General features: G+C 32.9%; 1 protein-coding gene across 2 annotated transcripts in view; it reads left to right on the top strand.

Annotated features, from left to right (window-relative positions):
- The window catches only part of LOC105203209 (neurotactin), a 101,551-nt gene that overhangs the window by 74,078 nt on the left and 11,712 nt on the right, over positions 1-15,761 (top strand). For both annotated transcript variants that reach the window (XM_039457522.1, XM_039457517.1), the window contains exons 3-6: positions 2,802-2,990; positions 4,287-4,500; positions 12,034-12,529; positions 13,362-14,033. In XM_039457522.1, coding sequence (XP_039313456.1) covers positions 2,802-2,990; positions 4,287-4,500; positions 12,034-12,529; positions 13,362-14,033 — 1,571 coding nt within the window. The remainder of the gene's footprint in view (positions 1-2,801; positions 2,991-4,286; positions 4,501-12,033; positions 12,530-13,361; positions 14,034-15,761) is intronic.

Below are 15,761 nucleotides of genomic sequence, written 5' to 3' on the forward strand. Positions count from 1 at the left end.
ATAGTATAATGCTAAATTAAATGTATTTAAAAAATGGTAAGCGTAGGGAGCAAGTAGATCGATTATTGTCTGCTGTACAGCCTATAATAGGATTATCATATCACGGTAGATATTAAATTTATTAATACATTAGGTTTCGAAAGTGTGGGCTCGAAAACCCATCATAGTATCGCACAAATACACGTCGTGAGCCCGTGCGTGTATGGATGCATGTACTCGAATACACATGTAACGGACAATTGCGCCACGCGACTCCACTTGAAAGCATTCGAAGTCCAAATATAGCATACGTCTACATGTAAGCATCAAGCGCATCCCCGAGCGGTAAATGAATGTTTCGGATAATCGACTAACATGCAGAATTGGCTGATCCAAAAAAATATGTAAAAACATCGTTTTAATTGATGTTGCAGATAGCATGAATTATGTTTTGGAAACTTTGGAATTATAATAAAGCGTTATAAGTTAAGTTCAAGTTTAATACAATTCTCATCCGAAGATCTGTAAAATAATACAGTCTTGGATAAATAAAAATATTTTTTGTTTTAAGTAGTTGTATCATTTCTTATTTACATCTAAATTAAGAAGTTTTAGAGATGTTACCTAATGCTATTTTATTGAACTAGAATGATAGTAGTTTTATTAGAACGCAACTCTTTAAATATAAAAACATGGCAAAGTTTATTTATTACAAGCAGGAAGCATCAGATTTCCTTGCCTTTAATTATGAACTTGTTTTGCGTTAAATATCATTATTGAGATGACTTAAAAGCAACGCCTGTTCAATCTAATTGTAAGACGGTAAGGGTTTAAGTATTAATGGTACTGACAATCATGAAGCTATTAATTTGTATTTCCGGCGTTCATGAAACTCGTAACTGATATGAGAATAGCTTCAAGTATTCGAGTCACTTTAAATGATCAACATATCAAATAACTGTTCACGGTAAATTTTCAGACTGTCCTATGGTTTACATTAATAAGCAAACGAGTAAGTTGTTATTCAAAGACATATGTCATTATTTTTAGCTCAAATTGATTGTTTCATTTCTTAGTTGAAAAAATATTAATGTACAAATTTTTGAGTTATTAATTACAAATCAGAAATTTTTACAAAATTTAAAATATTAAGTAAACAAATAGATAATCCATATTTTTCAATCAGTTAAATTTAGAGAATTTTTTGAAAAAAAGTAATACAAATTTTTCAATCAAAATATTCACGATTGTTTCTATAATTTTGAGCTATTTTTTGGGCTTAAAATTATAGAAACTAACTTTTAACTCGGAAAAATGCCTTTTGATATCACAAAGTCATCAAATCATTTTCAGATCTCATTTAAAAGTGGTTTTCAAACAAGATGTGTCCAACAACTGTTGTTAAAGCAATAATTTGATCTTTATCTCTAATTATACTTTCTACATTGTATCTTTTTTTTTTAAAGACTATTATGAAGAAAAGTAGCTAAAAGAAAGAAGACCAATATCGTTTTTAATCCTTTGCGGCATATACTTTTCAATCAGCCAAATTTTAATAAAACTCTAAAGTTTCAAAGTCACTGATTTTGAATCTAAAGTAATTAAAAAATTTTTTAATTTACAGTTATAAAAAAAAAGTATAAAAATGTGTGTAAAAAGTTTGTAAAAATCGTAAAAAATTGAATAGAAAGATAACGTATGTCTCCTGCAAACGCAAATAAATTGAAAAGAAATGGGTTCGTGTTATTGTTGCCAAATCTAAATACTTTAAACTTGAGTTTAAAAGTTCCTTAAAATTTGTTTTAATCTATGAAGTAGGATTGAAACTATGGAATTTCTATTCTTTCAATTCAAAAAGAGTTTTGCTAGCCATGTAATCCATTTTAATTCATGAAACGGGATTGAAATAAAGTGATTCTTATAGCGATTTCGGTTGGGGCGCACCGGTTGCACATTTCAGGTGTCGGTGCAACTTTTGTGTTTGGCTAATCAAATAATGCAGTTTCTCAATGATGCCGCGTGTTCGTCTGGACTCGATACATCTCACAAGTGCATATTGGTTGTACACAAAGTGGACCTGAGAAAATAGTCGGAGCCAATTTGTGTGCCACCGGTAAGGTAGCACACTGGTGCGCCCTAGCCGAAATCGCTATTATTTTTTCAATCCAAAATAAATTTTTACAGATTACGCAATCCATTTTAACCTTTAGCTGATACAATAGATTTTGTATACTTAGCCTGTTTACAAAAATGTTTAGCATTCATAAGGAATTTGTTTCCTTCTCTCCTAAATATTTCGAATATATTCAATTTCTCGTCCTAATAAACGGAAATGGATTCAAAATATTTAAAATGGATAGAAATGGTTTCAAAAAATCAAGAGTTTTAGGATTCAGCAATGACCACACGAATTCATTTCTATCCAATTAAAATTTAAGAATTCCTTGAATCTGTTTTAATTCATGAAGTGAGATTTAAATAATGGAATTTCTATTTTTTTCCATCCAAAAAAGTTATTCGGGCCATATAATCCATTTTAATTCATGAAACGGAATTGAAATAAAGTGATTTTTTTTATTTAAAAAGAAGTTTTGCGGGTTATTCAAACTATTTGAATCTATGACATAAGATTGAAATGACGTAATTACTATTTTTTAATCCAAAATTTATTTAAATGAATTAAAATTCATCACAAATTTTCAATTTATTTAAATCCATTTCCGTTTACTGGATCACTGTACCACCACAAAAAAACGGATATCAAAAAGGATCGATTTCTCCTATTTTTAACGTGTAACTAAATGTAGTCTGATCGATTTTAGGATGATGAAACCAAACCGGCGGAATCCATTGACACAGAATCAACCCCCGTGGTAACAAAAGAGACTGAACAAAATACCCCGTCTGCGGAAAAATCCACCACGCCTGCTAAGGAGAAGGAAGGACAAAAGGGAATTCTAAACGCTATTCGATTACCTCTGGTATCATCCGTTTTTCCCAAAAGGAAGAAAGTAAGTGTTTCTTGCGACAAAAAATATTTTATCTCAAAATTTTCGAAGAAACATGACGCCAAAATGTTTCATCGAAAGTCGGATAGTTGGAAATATACAGTAGTACTTAAAAGTTTTCTAATTGTAAGTAGCAATTGACTGGGATTGAGTATTATCCTACTAATTAGTGTAAGATGGAGTGATTGCTCCCCCCTCCCCATCCTACCAACTACGTATACATACAATCTTTTACGATTACATGCTAATAGCAAATGTCTTGTAAGTTTCAACCCTTAACTCAGAAAGTACTTAATAAAAATAAACTTTATTGTAGTTTTGAGAAGCTCTTAGCATCAGCTATTAGATTAGAAAATCAAAAAAAGGATGTTCCATTAAAAAAAAATTAATTTGACTTTGATCTGACTTTGGCAACATCACACAAGGTCAAATTAATATCATCAGTAATTATTTTAAATCCTGCAACTTTGAAACATTTTTTTCAAAAATATTTCATTTTTTAAATATTCAAGAGGTCTGGGACCTTCCATACACCCTGTATTCTTTATAATTCATTGTAATACTTTTAAGGTAATATTATTTCTTAACATCTCTGATAGCATAAAAGTTTAAAAGATATGAAGATATTCCTTAGAGATCTTTTGGGTGTTTTTACATTTTCCAAACTTTTGTATCGTCTAGGATATAACATTAAATTTATTTAACTTCAGTTGAAGTAAATACGTAATTATTTTATTTAATAGAAAGATGTAAAAATTTTTTGAACACATGCATTTTTCTAATGAGTTTTTTACTTGGGAATAAAAACCAAAAAAATTTGCGAAAAATTGAAAAAAATGGTTTTTTTCTGAAACTTTAAAATTATAGTGATATCATTGAAATAACATTTAACATTATTTTGTTACATATCTAGCAAACACGAAGTGTTAAAGTTTTATAATTATTAATTATAATTTCCTACTTAACAATATAACGAGTGTGATAAGTAATAGTTACATTGTTGAGTGGAAAATTATAATATAACTGTAATTTGGTAGGATAAGATATTATTGAAAAAATATATTGTACTATAATACTTCAATATTACTTATTAACGTGTAGTATATCAGTATTATTACAATATTTCTGTAATATTTTACTATAGTATATAATGTTTTGGATATGTTGCAATACTATTGCAATATTTATTATACGTGCTTGTGAAATATTATGTTGAAATACAAATTTTTTGGGAATTTATCTTTCTGTTTTTTAAATTCTTCTCTAAATTTTATCTTTTTTCTTATATTTCTTTTTTAGGAAATTGATGCCGAATTAGGACAAACCGGCGCTGCCGGATTAGCAAGTGTTGAGACACTCGACGATGGCACCGCCGAGAAGAGCCCTATCGCCAACGAGGATGGCATGGAAACTGTTCGACTCGACGGAGAGGATGGGATCGACCATGTCGAGTCACCAAAGCATCCGTTGGTAGTCTGCATATCCTTGCTCAGAAGACACATGGTTGTTTCAGGTACGAAAATACAGAATTTATTTTCATGGTATTTAATTCATACAATACATATTTTCTAAAGGCATCTGTAAGATATTTTAAGGATATTTCAATCTACTTTTATATTATAGTTTTGTGTTATTGTATATAATTTACTTATTTCTATTTTGAAATCCAATTTCTTCTTCAAAAAGCATTATTTCAGCATTATTTTATTAGAACATAGTTGAAAGATCTCATAATGCTGTGTCTTTTATTGTATCCTGTGTAATTTTTAATTATAAGAAATAAAACGCCGCACCGCCGCGTACATCTGTCGATTATATCGTATACTATTTTACCATATTGTAATATTCGTAGAATATTGCAGTATTATTTTAAAATTATATATCATATTGCAACATAATGCGAATATTAGAGAAACATCACATTGCAATATATTACAGTGTAATATATCCATAGACTTAGAAAACTATAGACAGAGCGTAAATTGCTATTTTAGGCAAGGGAAGGTGTGATAATCGATGTAAGGGGAAGCATAGGACAAAATCGATAAATTTTGGTCAAACTCGGAACGGCTCATAAGTGAGAGTTCGTTACAGTCCATCACTGTTAGTCCGTTTAAATCCGTTAACGGCTGTTTAAAAGGTTAGACGTTATTGCTTGTTATCATTTATATTTTGTGCCTGTCAAATAGAGTCGATTGCATCACAATTGGCCGCCGAGACGAGGTAAAATGGGCTTTTGTGTTATGTTCGGTTGCAAAAACCGGAAATTTAAACGAAACCAATAGATTTAGATTAATTTAGACTTTTTAGGTTATTTTATTATACATATTGTGTAATATGTATATATATATATATATATATATATATATATATATATACATATATATATCGATAAATAATATAATAAACAATTTAAATATATAGCTTAATGATATAAAAATTAATAAAAGTTCTCGATTTTTCTTTTGTATTGCAATATTATTTAATTAAAATTATAATCTCAACCTTTAAAATATTAAAATTACCTACTGAAAAATGGTAATAAAACATAACAAAATTAATGTCAAATCAGTTAATATACCATTTTTCACTGGGTATTGCTATTTCTTACAAAACAAATTTTGTATTTATTTCTATATATAATATATGACAGTTAACATTTAATTAATTTATTATATTATATTTAAAAAGTTTTACAAATTGAATAGAAAAAAATTGAATTGAATTGAATGGGATTGGTAATGCCGAACACATCCGAACCGTACCGGAAACAGCCGAGTTTGTCCTATGCTTCTCCTTACCGCGTTTATCACTATCCCCGCATCTTACGCTCGCGGTGTCGTGGTGATATCTTATTGGCTACGTTCCATTTCACGCATAATGCGCATGGCACATTATTTTATCCTTGTAATTCCTCAAATGTTAAACAAAGACGAAATGATACATCATGCGTGAAATGGAACGTAGCCATTAATGTAGCTGTAACCTGTACATTCTCCGTCCGAAATTATCGCATTATCGTTTGTACACCAGATTCGCGCATCTGCTTTTGCCTCCGATTTTGTCTCTCTCTCTCTCTCTCTCTCTCTCTCTCTCTCTTTGTCTCTCTCTCCCGCGTTACAAACAAAGCACTTGGTAAGAAATTCTTCATTTTGATTACACGTTAAAAAGATGATTACACATGATAATTACAATGACAAAATTATTTACAAAAAGATATGGGCAGCAAAGTGAGGAAAGTCTAGCGGTTAAGGCAGTCGGTCGCCCCGGCGCCGCTGCCGATGCGTTCAAAACCACGAATAATAGTCGATAAGACTGTGCACTTTAACATTAAGGAACTGCCAACATTAGAATAACATAATTATTCTCGTTTATGCCGATTATTTACATCATACACATTCACTTGCTTTATATACATTCATAGCGCGTATATTTACACTCATTGTACAAGCATATACAATATTCTCTTGTTTTATATACATTCATACCGCATTCATACACGCTTATGTATATCCACACGACACTCATTTGCGTTCATACAACATTCTCTTGAGTTATACACATTCATGCGACATTTATTCACATTTATATAAAAGCATATATTTTTTTTTAGTTATGTACATTTATACCACATTTATTTACGCTTATATACAAACCTACGCTTTATATACGGGCATACTACATATATATATTCACGCTTATGTACAAATATACCACATTCTCTTGAGCTATATACATTTATACCTTACATTCACTCAGAATAAAACACTAATTTCTCTCATACTTTTCACTACAATCAATTACCCTGTCACATTTTCTCCGATCCCAATTCAAAATTACGTCACCGAGCTTAGCACACACTCACGCCTGGGTGTAACAGTATATAAGCTACAGCTCGTATGTTCTAATTTTTGGAGGTAAAATGCTAGTGTATACGAGATAAGTATAAATATTTGAGCTTGACATCTTCATTAAAATAGTTGGACAAATCAAAATTTTGGATATTTTATATAATTTTAAACGTTTTAAATTTGTGAAATGCTATTTAAACCCATAAAAATATAAGAAATTGATTCGCAAATTGCTTATTTACATTTTATTAGTTATCTGTGTGTATTTATAATTAAAATTTTATTATCTATTGTAGATAAGCATTTATAATTAGCGCAATTTGAAGATTTCATACTTTTTTTGGACAAATGCATATTTAGATTGAATTAGATTACTTAATTTTAAGATATTTATTTTTAAGTATATATCCCTTGAGTTGAAATAGGAAGATCTTTCAATCACAATACAGAGATAGCACCACTTGGGTTTTGTAGAAAAATTAAAAAAACTACCACCTGAGTTGGCATAAAAAGACTTTTCAATAAGAATATTAAGATAGTACTATTTAAATTTTGTAGAAAAGTTATGGATTTGAGACGCGCTCGCGCGCACGCGGACACACGCACGCACGCACATTGGCGCCTTTTTTTACGTTTTTTTTTTTAAGGGTAATTTTGAACTGATCAATAAAAATGTAATGGTAGTCTTACTTAAGCTTTTCAGAAAAAAATAGGGATTTGAGGCGCGCGCGCGCGCCCACACACACACACACACGTGCGCGGGCAAGTACGCATGCATGCACACACTTGACGCTTTTTTTTTGAAAAAGTAATTTTGTACTGATATACGTTTTGTAGTGTTAAATAATATTAATAACCATGACTTGGTTACTAATGTTGGTAACTAAATAGGTAATAAAATACTGGGAGTTATGAAAATTGGAAAGTTGAATTGCAAATGATCTTTCAATCTCCTTAACCTTAAAACTGTCTGCTGCTCTAAACAAACTATTATGTACATACACTAAATTAAAATTGCCTCAATTCATTAAACATTACATTTCACAAAGTTTTTAATCTTATTTATATTTATTATACTTAACGTTTCACAGCACTTTTCACTTTTGACATGTATAAATTAAAATTTTAATTAACAGTTTCAGCAGTAAAAAGAAGTTAACCGATTCAACATTTTATTTAGAATACGCGGTGCGCTGCACGAAGCGGTTAAGACAATGCTGGCGGTCTCTATATGTGCTAATTTTTCGACACTCATATCTCTTAATTGGCCTAAGAAATCGCAAAATCCACAATTTTCCACAATTTTCCACAATTAAAGTATTGACAAAAACATACTTCACTAACTATAATTTAATACAAAAAACAAAATAAATAAAAAGCTTATAGTTTAATTATCGGCTTCTGCAGCCGCTTCGTGACAATATGTGCCTCATATAAAAGTTTTAGACATTGTATGTATGAAATAAACAGTTAGCAAAGTATGAATAATTAAACAAAAGTACAATACCGCGCTTGCAGAATGATCCTAGAAGCTTTAGTATGAGAGATATAAGTGTTTGAAAATTGTGTTTATGTAATTTGTACGTGGAATTGGAAAGAACAGAATTGTGTTCATATAGTTGAGAGATTTTACATTAGAGGCGCTAAAATTGATGGGCAAGGACAGATGAGTGCGTTTGATAAAGAGCGTTAGCTTATTCTCCTTATTCTTTGCTTTATGCGTGACTCTCAGTCCACCGAAGAAAAATTTGCAGCAATCTGCAGTACCGACGTCGAGTGAGTTCCATTGTCCAGCATCGCCTTAACCCCGCTTTAATCCGACGACAGGGAAGCATTTATCCACGCTTGGTGGAGGCGCAGAACTCTGTACCCCGTTCGTGGGTAAGCGCCAATAGCTCAATGCAAACGAGGAGTGTTGCCGACAACCAAAATCACTTGGTCGAGTCAAAGTTGTGTGGATGTGGAAGTCTTGAGCGTGTGGATCGGTGGGAGCAAGATCAGATTAATTGATTATCAAGAGCGCTTGATCTCTTTCGATCAGGATAGCTTCTCGGAAAAACGATCGAAAGCAAAGAGTTCTGTTGCTCAGAATCTCCGTGCTTATATGCCCAATTGATGGGGATGTTTGGTAAAATGTTGAATGCTGTGTTGAATCTCAAGATGCTCCTCTGCCAAAAATGTGCGATTAAAACCGATCAAAAAAAAAGTAATCCGAATCGATTTCTGCACCAAGAATATAAAATTTTATGTGGAACAGCGTTCCATACACACGTCATCTTTTAAAAGAATGAGAGCGAGTATTCGTCTCGATGTTACAACATGTAGCTCCTAAAGGTTCACTGAAGTATGAACCTTGGTATGAATTGCGAAGTCGACCGTGGTGACGCCTAGATATAATGCCTGTGGCCGCACTTGACTCACGAGAATTCCCCCGCGGCGTGGCTGCCTAGCGGTGGCGCCAGCACTTATTTGTTCACGTGGGGTCTTACACACGAGAGAACCGAATATTGTCATGTCACCAAATTGTCAATAATAAGCTGCAATTTAGAATCTTTAACAAACCAGATAGCCAAGTTGTTGCTGTTAACCGTATCAGCAACTAATATCGACAAATTATCATTTTTGACACTTTTCTCAGAAATCTGACGTGATAGAGCAATTTGCTTACCAGATTCGTGTTCAGCGCGCAAAAATACAATAGGAAATGGTAACTTTTATTCAAACAACAGAAAAAAAGTCTAAAAACGGCGCCCTGTGTTATGAGAAACCATCACTTTCAACCCTTTATATCTCCGGAATCGCGCTTATTCTCATCTTCAAATTTTTCTGGGATTAATGTTCCATTATATAGTACTATTTGGCATAAAGAAAAGTTTGAAATTCGAGGTCCAAGAAGTAGGCCAATTTTACTGACCCTCTTTGATAATGGCAAATTGATAGCATTTTGATGGCATTACTTCAATATACTTAAAAGATATACGTATGATAGCAACATGATGCCAACTGTTGCCATCGGTTTGCTGTTCGCGTTTAACAGCATATTGACAACATGTGACGGCATATTTCATTAAAAAAAAGATTAAATTTGAATCAAATTTAATCTTTTTTTAAATGTTTTTTTAACGAAAGATGCTGTCAACATGCTGTCAATATATTGTAATTGCTTTTAATTTATTGTGCAAAATTAAATAACAATACAAATTATTATTTACATTTAAAAATATAAAATTTTATATAGAACGTTGTTCTATACATGTAATGTTTGAAAAAAGTGAAAGCAAGTACTCGTCTCGAGGTTACAATAAACAGCGATTGTCCCAGAAATCTCACTGAAATGTGAGTTGGTGAGTCGGCCGCGGTGGCACCTAGATATAATGCCTGTGGCCGCACTCGACTCGCGAGAAGATTCCCCGCAGCGTAGCCGCCTAGCGGTGATGCAAGCACTTATTTGTTCGCGTGGGGCCTTACACACGGCGGGACCGTCTAGCGGAGATGCGCGCGCTCGCTTATATGCCATCAGTTTGCCATTATGTTGTCGGCACGATATTGTATATGAAATGCGAAATCATCGAATGTCGTCATCTTGCTATCAACATAACACGTTATTATTCCTCATTTGCTCTTGAAATTTCATAAACTGTTGATGGCTATTTGTTCTCATGTTGCTAACTCAGTTTGCATAGGACTTCAGTGTCAGCAAATTGACGGCAACTTCACAACAACTCGTGAAGTGCATTAGTTTACTTAACATGTAAAATCACACTTGGCTATCAGGGAATATTCACTAAATATTCTACTTCTTGTATTAAACTTTTGATATCATACGTGCCATTATTTTGTTGACATATTGCTGTCATTAAGATATATACGAATGCAAGCTCACGACGAGCCGACAGTTTGCTGTCAACATGATATGTTATTATTAATAAACGTTTGCTTTTAACATTTCATTAACTGATGTTGTGTTTTTGCTCTCCTGTTGCTGACTCAGTTTTACGTTAAATTTTGTAGCCAGGAAATTGCCTGCAAATGCATAACAATACATGCAATGCATTAATTGCCTGATGTGCTAAATCTAGCTTGGTTATCTAGGAATATCTATTTAAAAAATGATAATTGATGGACAAATTACATTACATTCTGAATCTTTTTGTTAACATATCCGTTAATCTTTTTGATCAAGTACTGTTTTGTTATTTAAGTATGCCGTCATAGATATTCTTGTGATTTTTTCAGTTTTAAATCCGTGATATTTGAACGCTTCATATTAATTTTTTTACTATTTTTTTTTCTTTCAATAAACAAAGTCCAGTCCTGTCTTTTATTCCATATATTTTAAAATATAGTTTGATATTTACAGTTAAAGAACTCGTGGTTTCTTGTTCCATAGCTACATTGATATTTATAATATCAGAAAAAGTCATCATTGTTTTCCACGGTCTCACTCAATTTAATTTTTTATTTTTTTATTTTATGTGTTTAAAATTAGTGAACTTTTTAAACTAACGTAGAGGTCTTATGTAGAGGTAATGAACGAATTGCCGAGGAAAGTATCTGCGATAATCAGAAAAACAAAAGACATAACAATATAGCGAACGATGCAAAAAGGAGAAAAGAAGTTACACGAACGGAGCAAAATATCTGAAGCGAAATTTTATGAAAAAAAGAAAAAAACATAATTGGAACAATTTTAGCATAAGTATAGGCGCGCATTTTAAAAATATAAAGCAGATCGTATTTGTAATAAAATTGATATTTACGAGAATATTGATATTTACAAAAATATCGATATTTACGAGAATATCGAAAACGTCGAAAATCGAGATAATATTTATTTTGATATCGCTTATGAGATCAAGACGAGAACCCGCTTTTCGATATTCATGCAAAACAAAATAATATTAAAAAAAATTATTTATCTTGTCTCGGCGCGTCATTACTGCGACTACTCAAGACTACTACTGTACATCTTGTTGGTTTCGCACACAGATATCTCGTTTGCAATTTTTCTTTTGCTTGCTCGCGCTGACTCCAACAAATTGTGGTACAATCGTCCCTCGCTCCATTTTTCTTCTCTTTTCTTTCATTTTTTTCTCTCTCGGCGCGTTTTTGAAACGTTTTCGAAATCTTTTGACTGTAATATTATGTGTATTTATTTGTACTGATCAGATTGCTATACTTAAATTGGCCAACAGTGGTAACCCTACTGATCCTGCTCAGCGTCATCGTCATCATCTCTATCGCCTGTGCCGGGCCCAGGAGAATTTCCATTCAGCCACTCAAGAACGGCAAATATATCGAGGCAGTAACGTCGTGTGGACCGGTACAAGGCATCCTGGAGGATGGCGCCTACGCATTTCGCGGTATTCCGTACGCGACGCCACCAATCAGTAATCGTCGTTGGCAACCGGCTGAATCTCTGATCCGTATCGAGCACTGCTGGAATGGCACCTATCTGGCGCACAATGCTTCCGAGAGTTGCTGGCAACGTGAAATATCTGGTCGTATGGATGGCGTTGAAGATTGCCTCTATCTCGATGTGTTTACCCCAATAGTCGGATATGATTCCCCGTTACCCGTGGTCGTTATGATCGGCGCTGAGACCTTGACTGGCGGTTCGCCTGGAGTGATGCAACCTTCGGCCAAGTTGGCGCGCGTCCGCGACATCGTATTCGTGCGACCAAATTTCCGGTATATTATATTTACTGTTTAAACGTATTTCTGACTTTTTCAAAACCCTGGCAAAAATTTTTCTCATATAATAAATATAAAAATTCGTCATTTTTTGTATATTAGGTTTATATAAAAATTAATTCGGTGACTTTTTAAAAATTTACTGGTTATTTATTTAAAAAATCATATATCTTTTAATCTTCAAAATATTTGTCATTACTTTCGATGACTTTGTTCTTTTAGATAACTGACGAATTCTCTCTCAAAAAAGATGGAGGTTTTGATGCAATAAATCATCGATGCTCTTTTGCACTTTTTTCTTGTGTTTTAAAATGTGTATCAATGAAATAATGTTGCGATCGAAACAGATCCATAATTTGATTGGATTAGTGATTAGGTAGCGGAATAAATCGTAAGGAGAATTTTGCTCAGCACTATAAATAAAAGATGTTCTTTGTTCCTTTTGCGATATGTGGTCGAGTTGTGTTGCAAAATGATTTGCCTCGATCTGTATAAAGTATATGTTATGACCAGTAATTATTCTACAATGTCTAAATAAACTGTACCGAAGTAATTTTAACAGTTGCTCTTAGTATTTAACGTATATTATACGATATATCATAAAAATCTGCCACCCTAGGTATATTCCACGACCACTGTCCTGTCTCTATGTAGATTTTAAAAATTATATGAAGGATTCTGAGAAAAATTTTGCTTGAGAATGTGTTCTCTATCTTATCTTATCGTTAAAAAAATAATCGGATTTTTTTTACTGATTTGCTGTTAATGTGAACTAAAGATATTAAAAAAATACTTATATATAATTAAGATGTTCATTATATTTATTTAGAATGGGAATTTTCGGATTTCTGGCGGCCGAACCTCTCACTAGAGCAACGCATCCTCCAACTTCCGGCAATTATGGGCTATCAGACATTATAGCGGCTCTTCAATGGGTACAATTAAACATTGAAAACTTTGGCGGTAACAAGTCGTCCGTCACTCTGTGGGGACATCGGGCGGGCGGCACTCTTGTAACAACGCTGGTTGGCTATCGTAAAGCCAAGAGTCTCTTCTCAAAGGCGTGGATATCCAGCGGTAGTGCAATTTTTCCGGGCAAGGAATTGGACAAGTATGAAGCCATGAACAAACAGTTCCTCGACTCAATCCGCTGTAGTGATGCCGCCTGTCTCAGAAGCAAGAGTGCTGAAGATCTTATGGATGCTGTACCAGAGTCGTGGTATGTCGGTAACATGGGTCTGCCGGAGATGAAGGAAGCCGGACCCTCCTACGAAAAAAGACATGAATGGCTCGTTCTCGATGGCACGATTCTTCAGGAGCACATCGGTCGGATCTTGTCACAAGAGAAACTTACGGTAAAGGTAGTGATGGGTACCACAGCGCATTCTGGCACCCCGGTACAATACTTGTCGCCGAACTTTACTCTCGATACATCGCAAGTCGAGAAAATTGTACAAGAATCCTTGCTTGGAACATCGGGATTTACAGATGAAGCTGTGAGGTGAGTTATCGAATGTTACAGTTAACGGTTGACGTGGTATATTAAGATCTCAAATTATTTAAAAATCTTTTATTTTAATTATTTTTCTCTTATAAATCTTTTTTAATAAGTCTCAAAAGTCTTTTTTCTCATAAATAAACATCCCATATAACGTGTAATATTACATAAATATTACTGTATGATTACATACAATATGCTTGAAATATAATGTGTTACATTGAAATATTACAGAAATTACTGATATATTACATGTTTACGAATAACATTGAAGTACATTGTTATAATAGTATCAAAGTAGCAACCTTTATGAAAAAATTAATAAATTTTAACTTGAGAATTAACACTCAATTTGAGTGTCATTTCGGACCGTCAACGCCTACTATACCTTTTTATTAGAGAAAATAGCTAAATGACGTTTTAATAACGTCTTATTGACGTTAGAATCATTTAAATGAAATGATTGAATTTCTTGCATTACTGCTCAGTTTATTTTGTGAACTCTTTCCGTTCATTCTTCGGTACTTTCTTTGATTACTCAGCACGCTCTATGATAGAACCGGAATTATAATAAGATGACAAAATAAATTCTGTCGTAAAAAATTGTTTCAAGTAGAACCCAACAAATCTAAATTTCGTAATTAAACAATTGCATAAATGTTACAGTATTGCAATCATGATATATTATAATTTATATTATTATATTGTTAGGGTAAAATCGCATATTATGGGATTCCTTTCTTTAAACGCTTGTAATTTTTTAAATTTATAACATCAATTAACTTTGATTTTTATGTTAAAATTATAGAAAATGTATTTAAATTATATCACCAAAAGTCAAGTATCACCAAATATCAGATAATAATCAATAATAGCTATACTTTATTTTATATAATTTTTTTTATCAATTTTGCCATTTCAAAAAAAAAAAGAGTTCCTAATATGAGACATAAAGGTTTCCATATATGAAATGGTATCTCATAATAGAAAACCAAAAAAGAAAATAAAAACTTAGTTAAAACTAGAATTTTACTAATATATTGAGAATACCAAATTACGGTTTCTGGTAGCACGGTCTCATACCTCAGTCAAGCGTTGTGCCGTGTGCAACGTTGACTAGCAGAAGAAGAACATATACGAACAAATTTCATCATACACATACACGGTACGTACGCTTGTAGACGGCATGTGACTGTGCTACTAGGAATCGTAGTCCAGCATTCTTACATCAACAGAATACAGAACTTGACAGTTTGTGGTTATACCGATAAAATATGCATTAAATTTATAAAACAATACGATAAATAACTTATTGGGATTTTAACTATGGCCGCCTCGATAAGAATATTCCACGTTTATGTTCATACTACACTCTCAAATATGAGTGGATAATATAAACATAGACGTGGAATATTCCCAGTAAACATTTTGTACACCCAAGGACTTTGATTCTATCCATGGGAAAATTTTCCAAACTGAGAAGTTACTATCTTTCTACATACTTACAGTTCATGATTAACGTAACGACCAATAAACTCTAGTCGTTTCATTAATCATAAACTGCGAGTATGTAGAAAGTGGTGACTTCTCAGTTTGGAAAATTTCCCCATGGACAGAATCAAAGTCCTTGGGGTACATACATACGTAAAAGGATATCAAATTGACACCAAATTCCAGCGGAATTTTGTACCAAAACCGTATCCTACTGTGTCCGCATTAGAATGCCCAATG

The sequence above is a fragment of the Solenopsis invicta genome, chromosome 2, assembly GCF_016802725.1.
Source record: "Solenopsis invicta isolate M01_SB chromosome 2, UNIL_Sinv_3.0, whole genome shotgun sequence".
In the NCBI taxonomy this organism is placed as follows: Eukaryota; Metazoa; Arthropoda; class Insecta; order Hymenoptera; family Formicidae; genus Solenopsis; species Solenopsis invicta.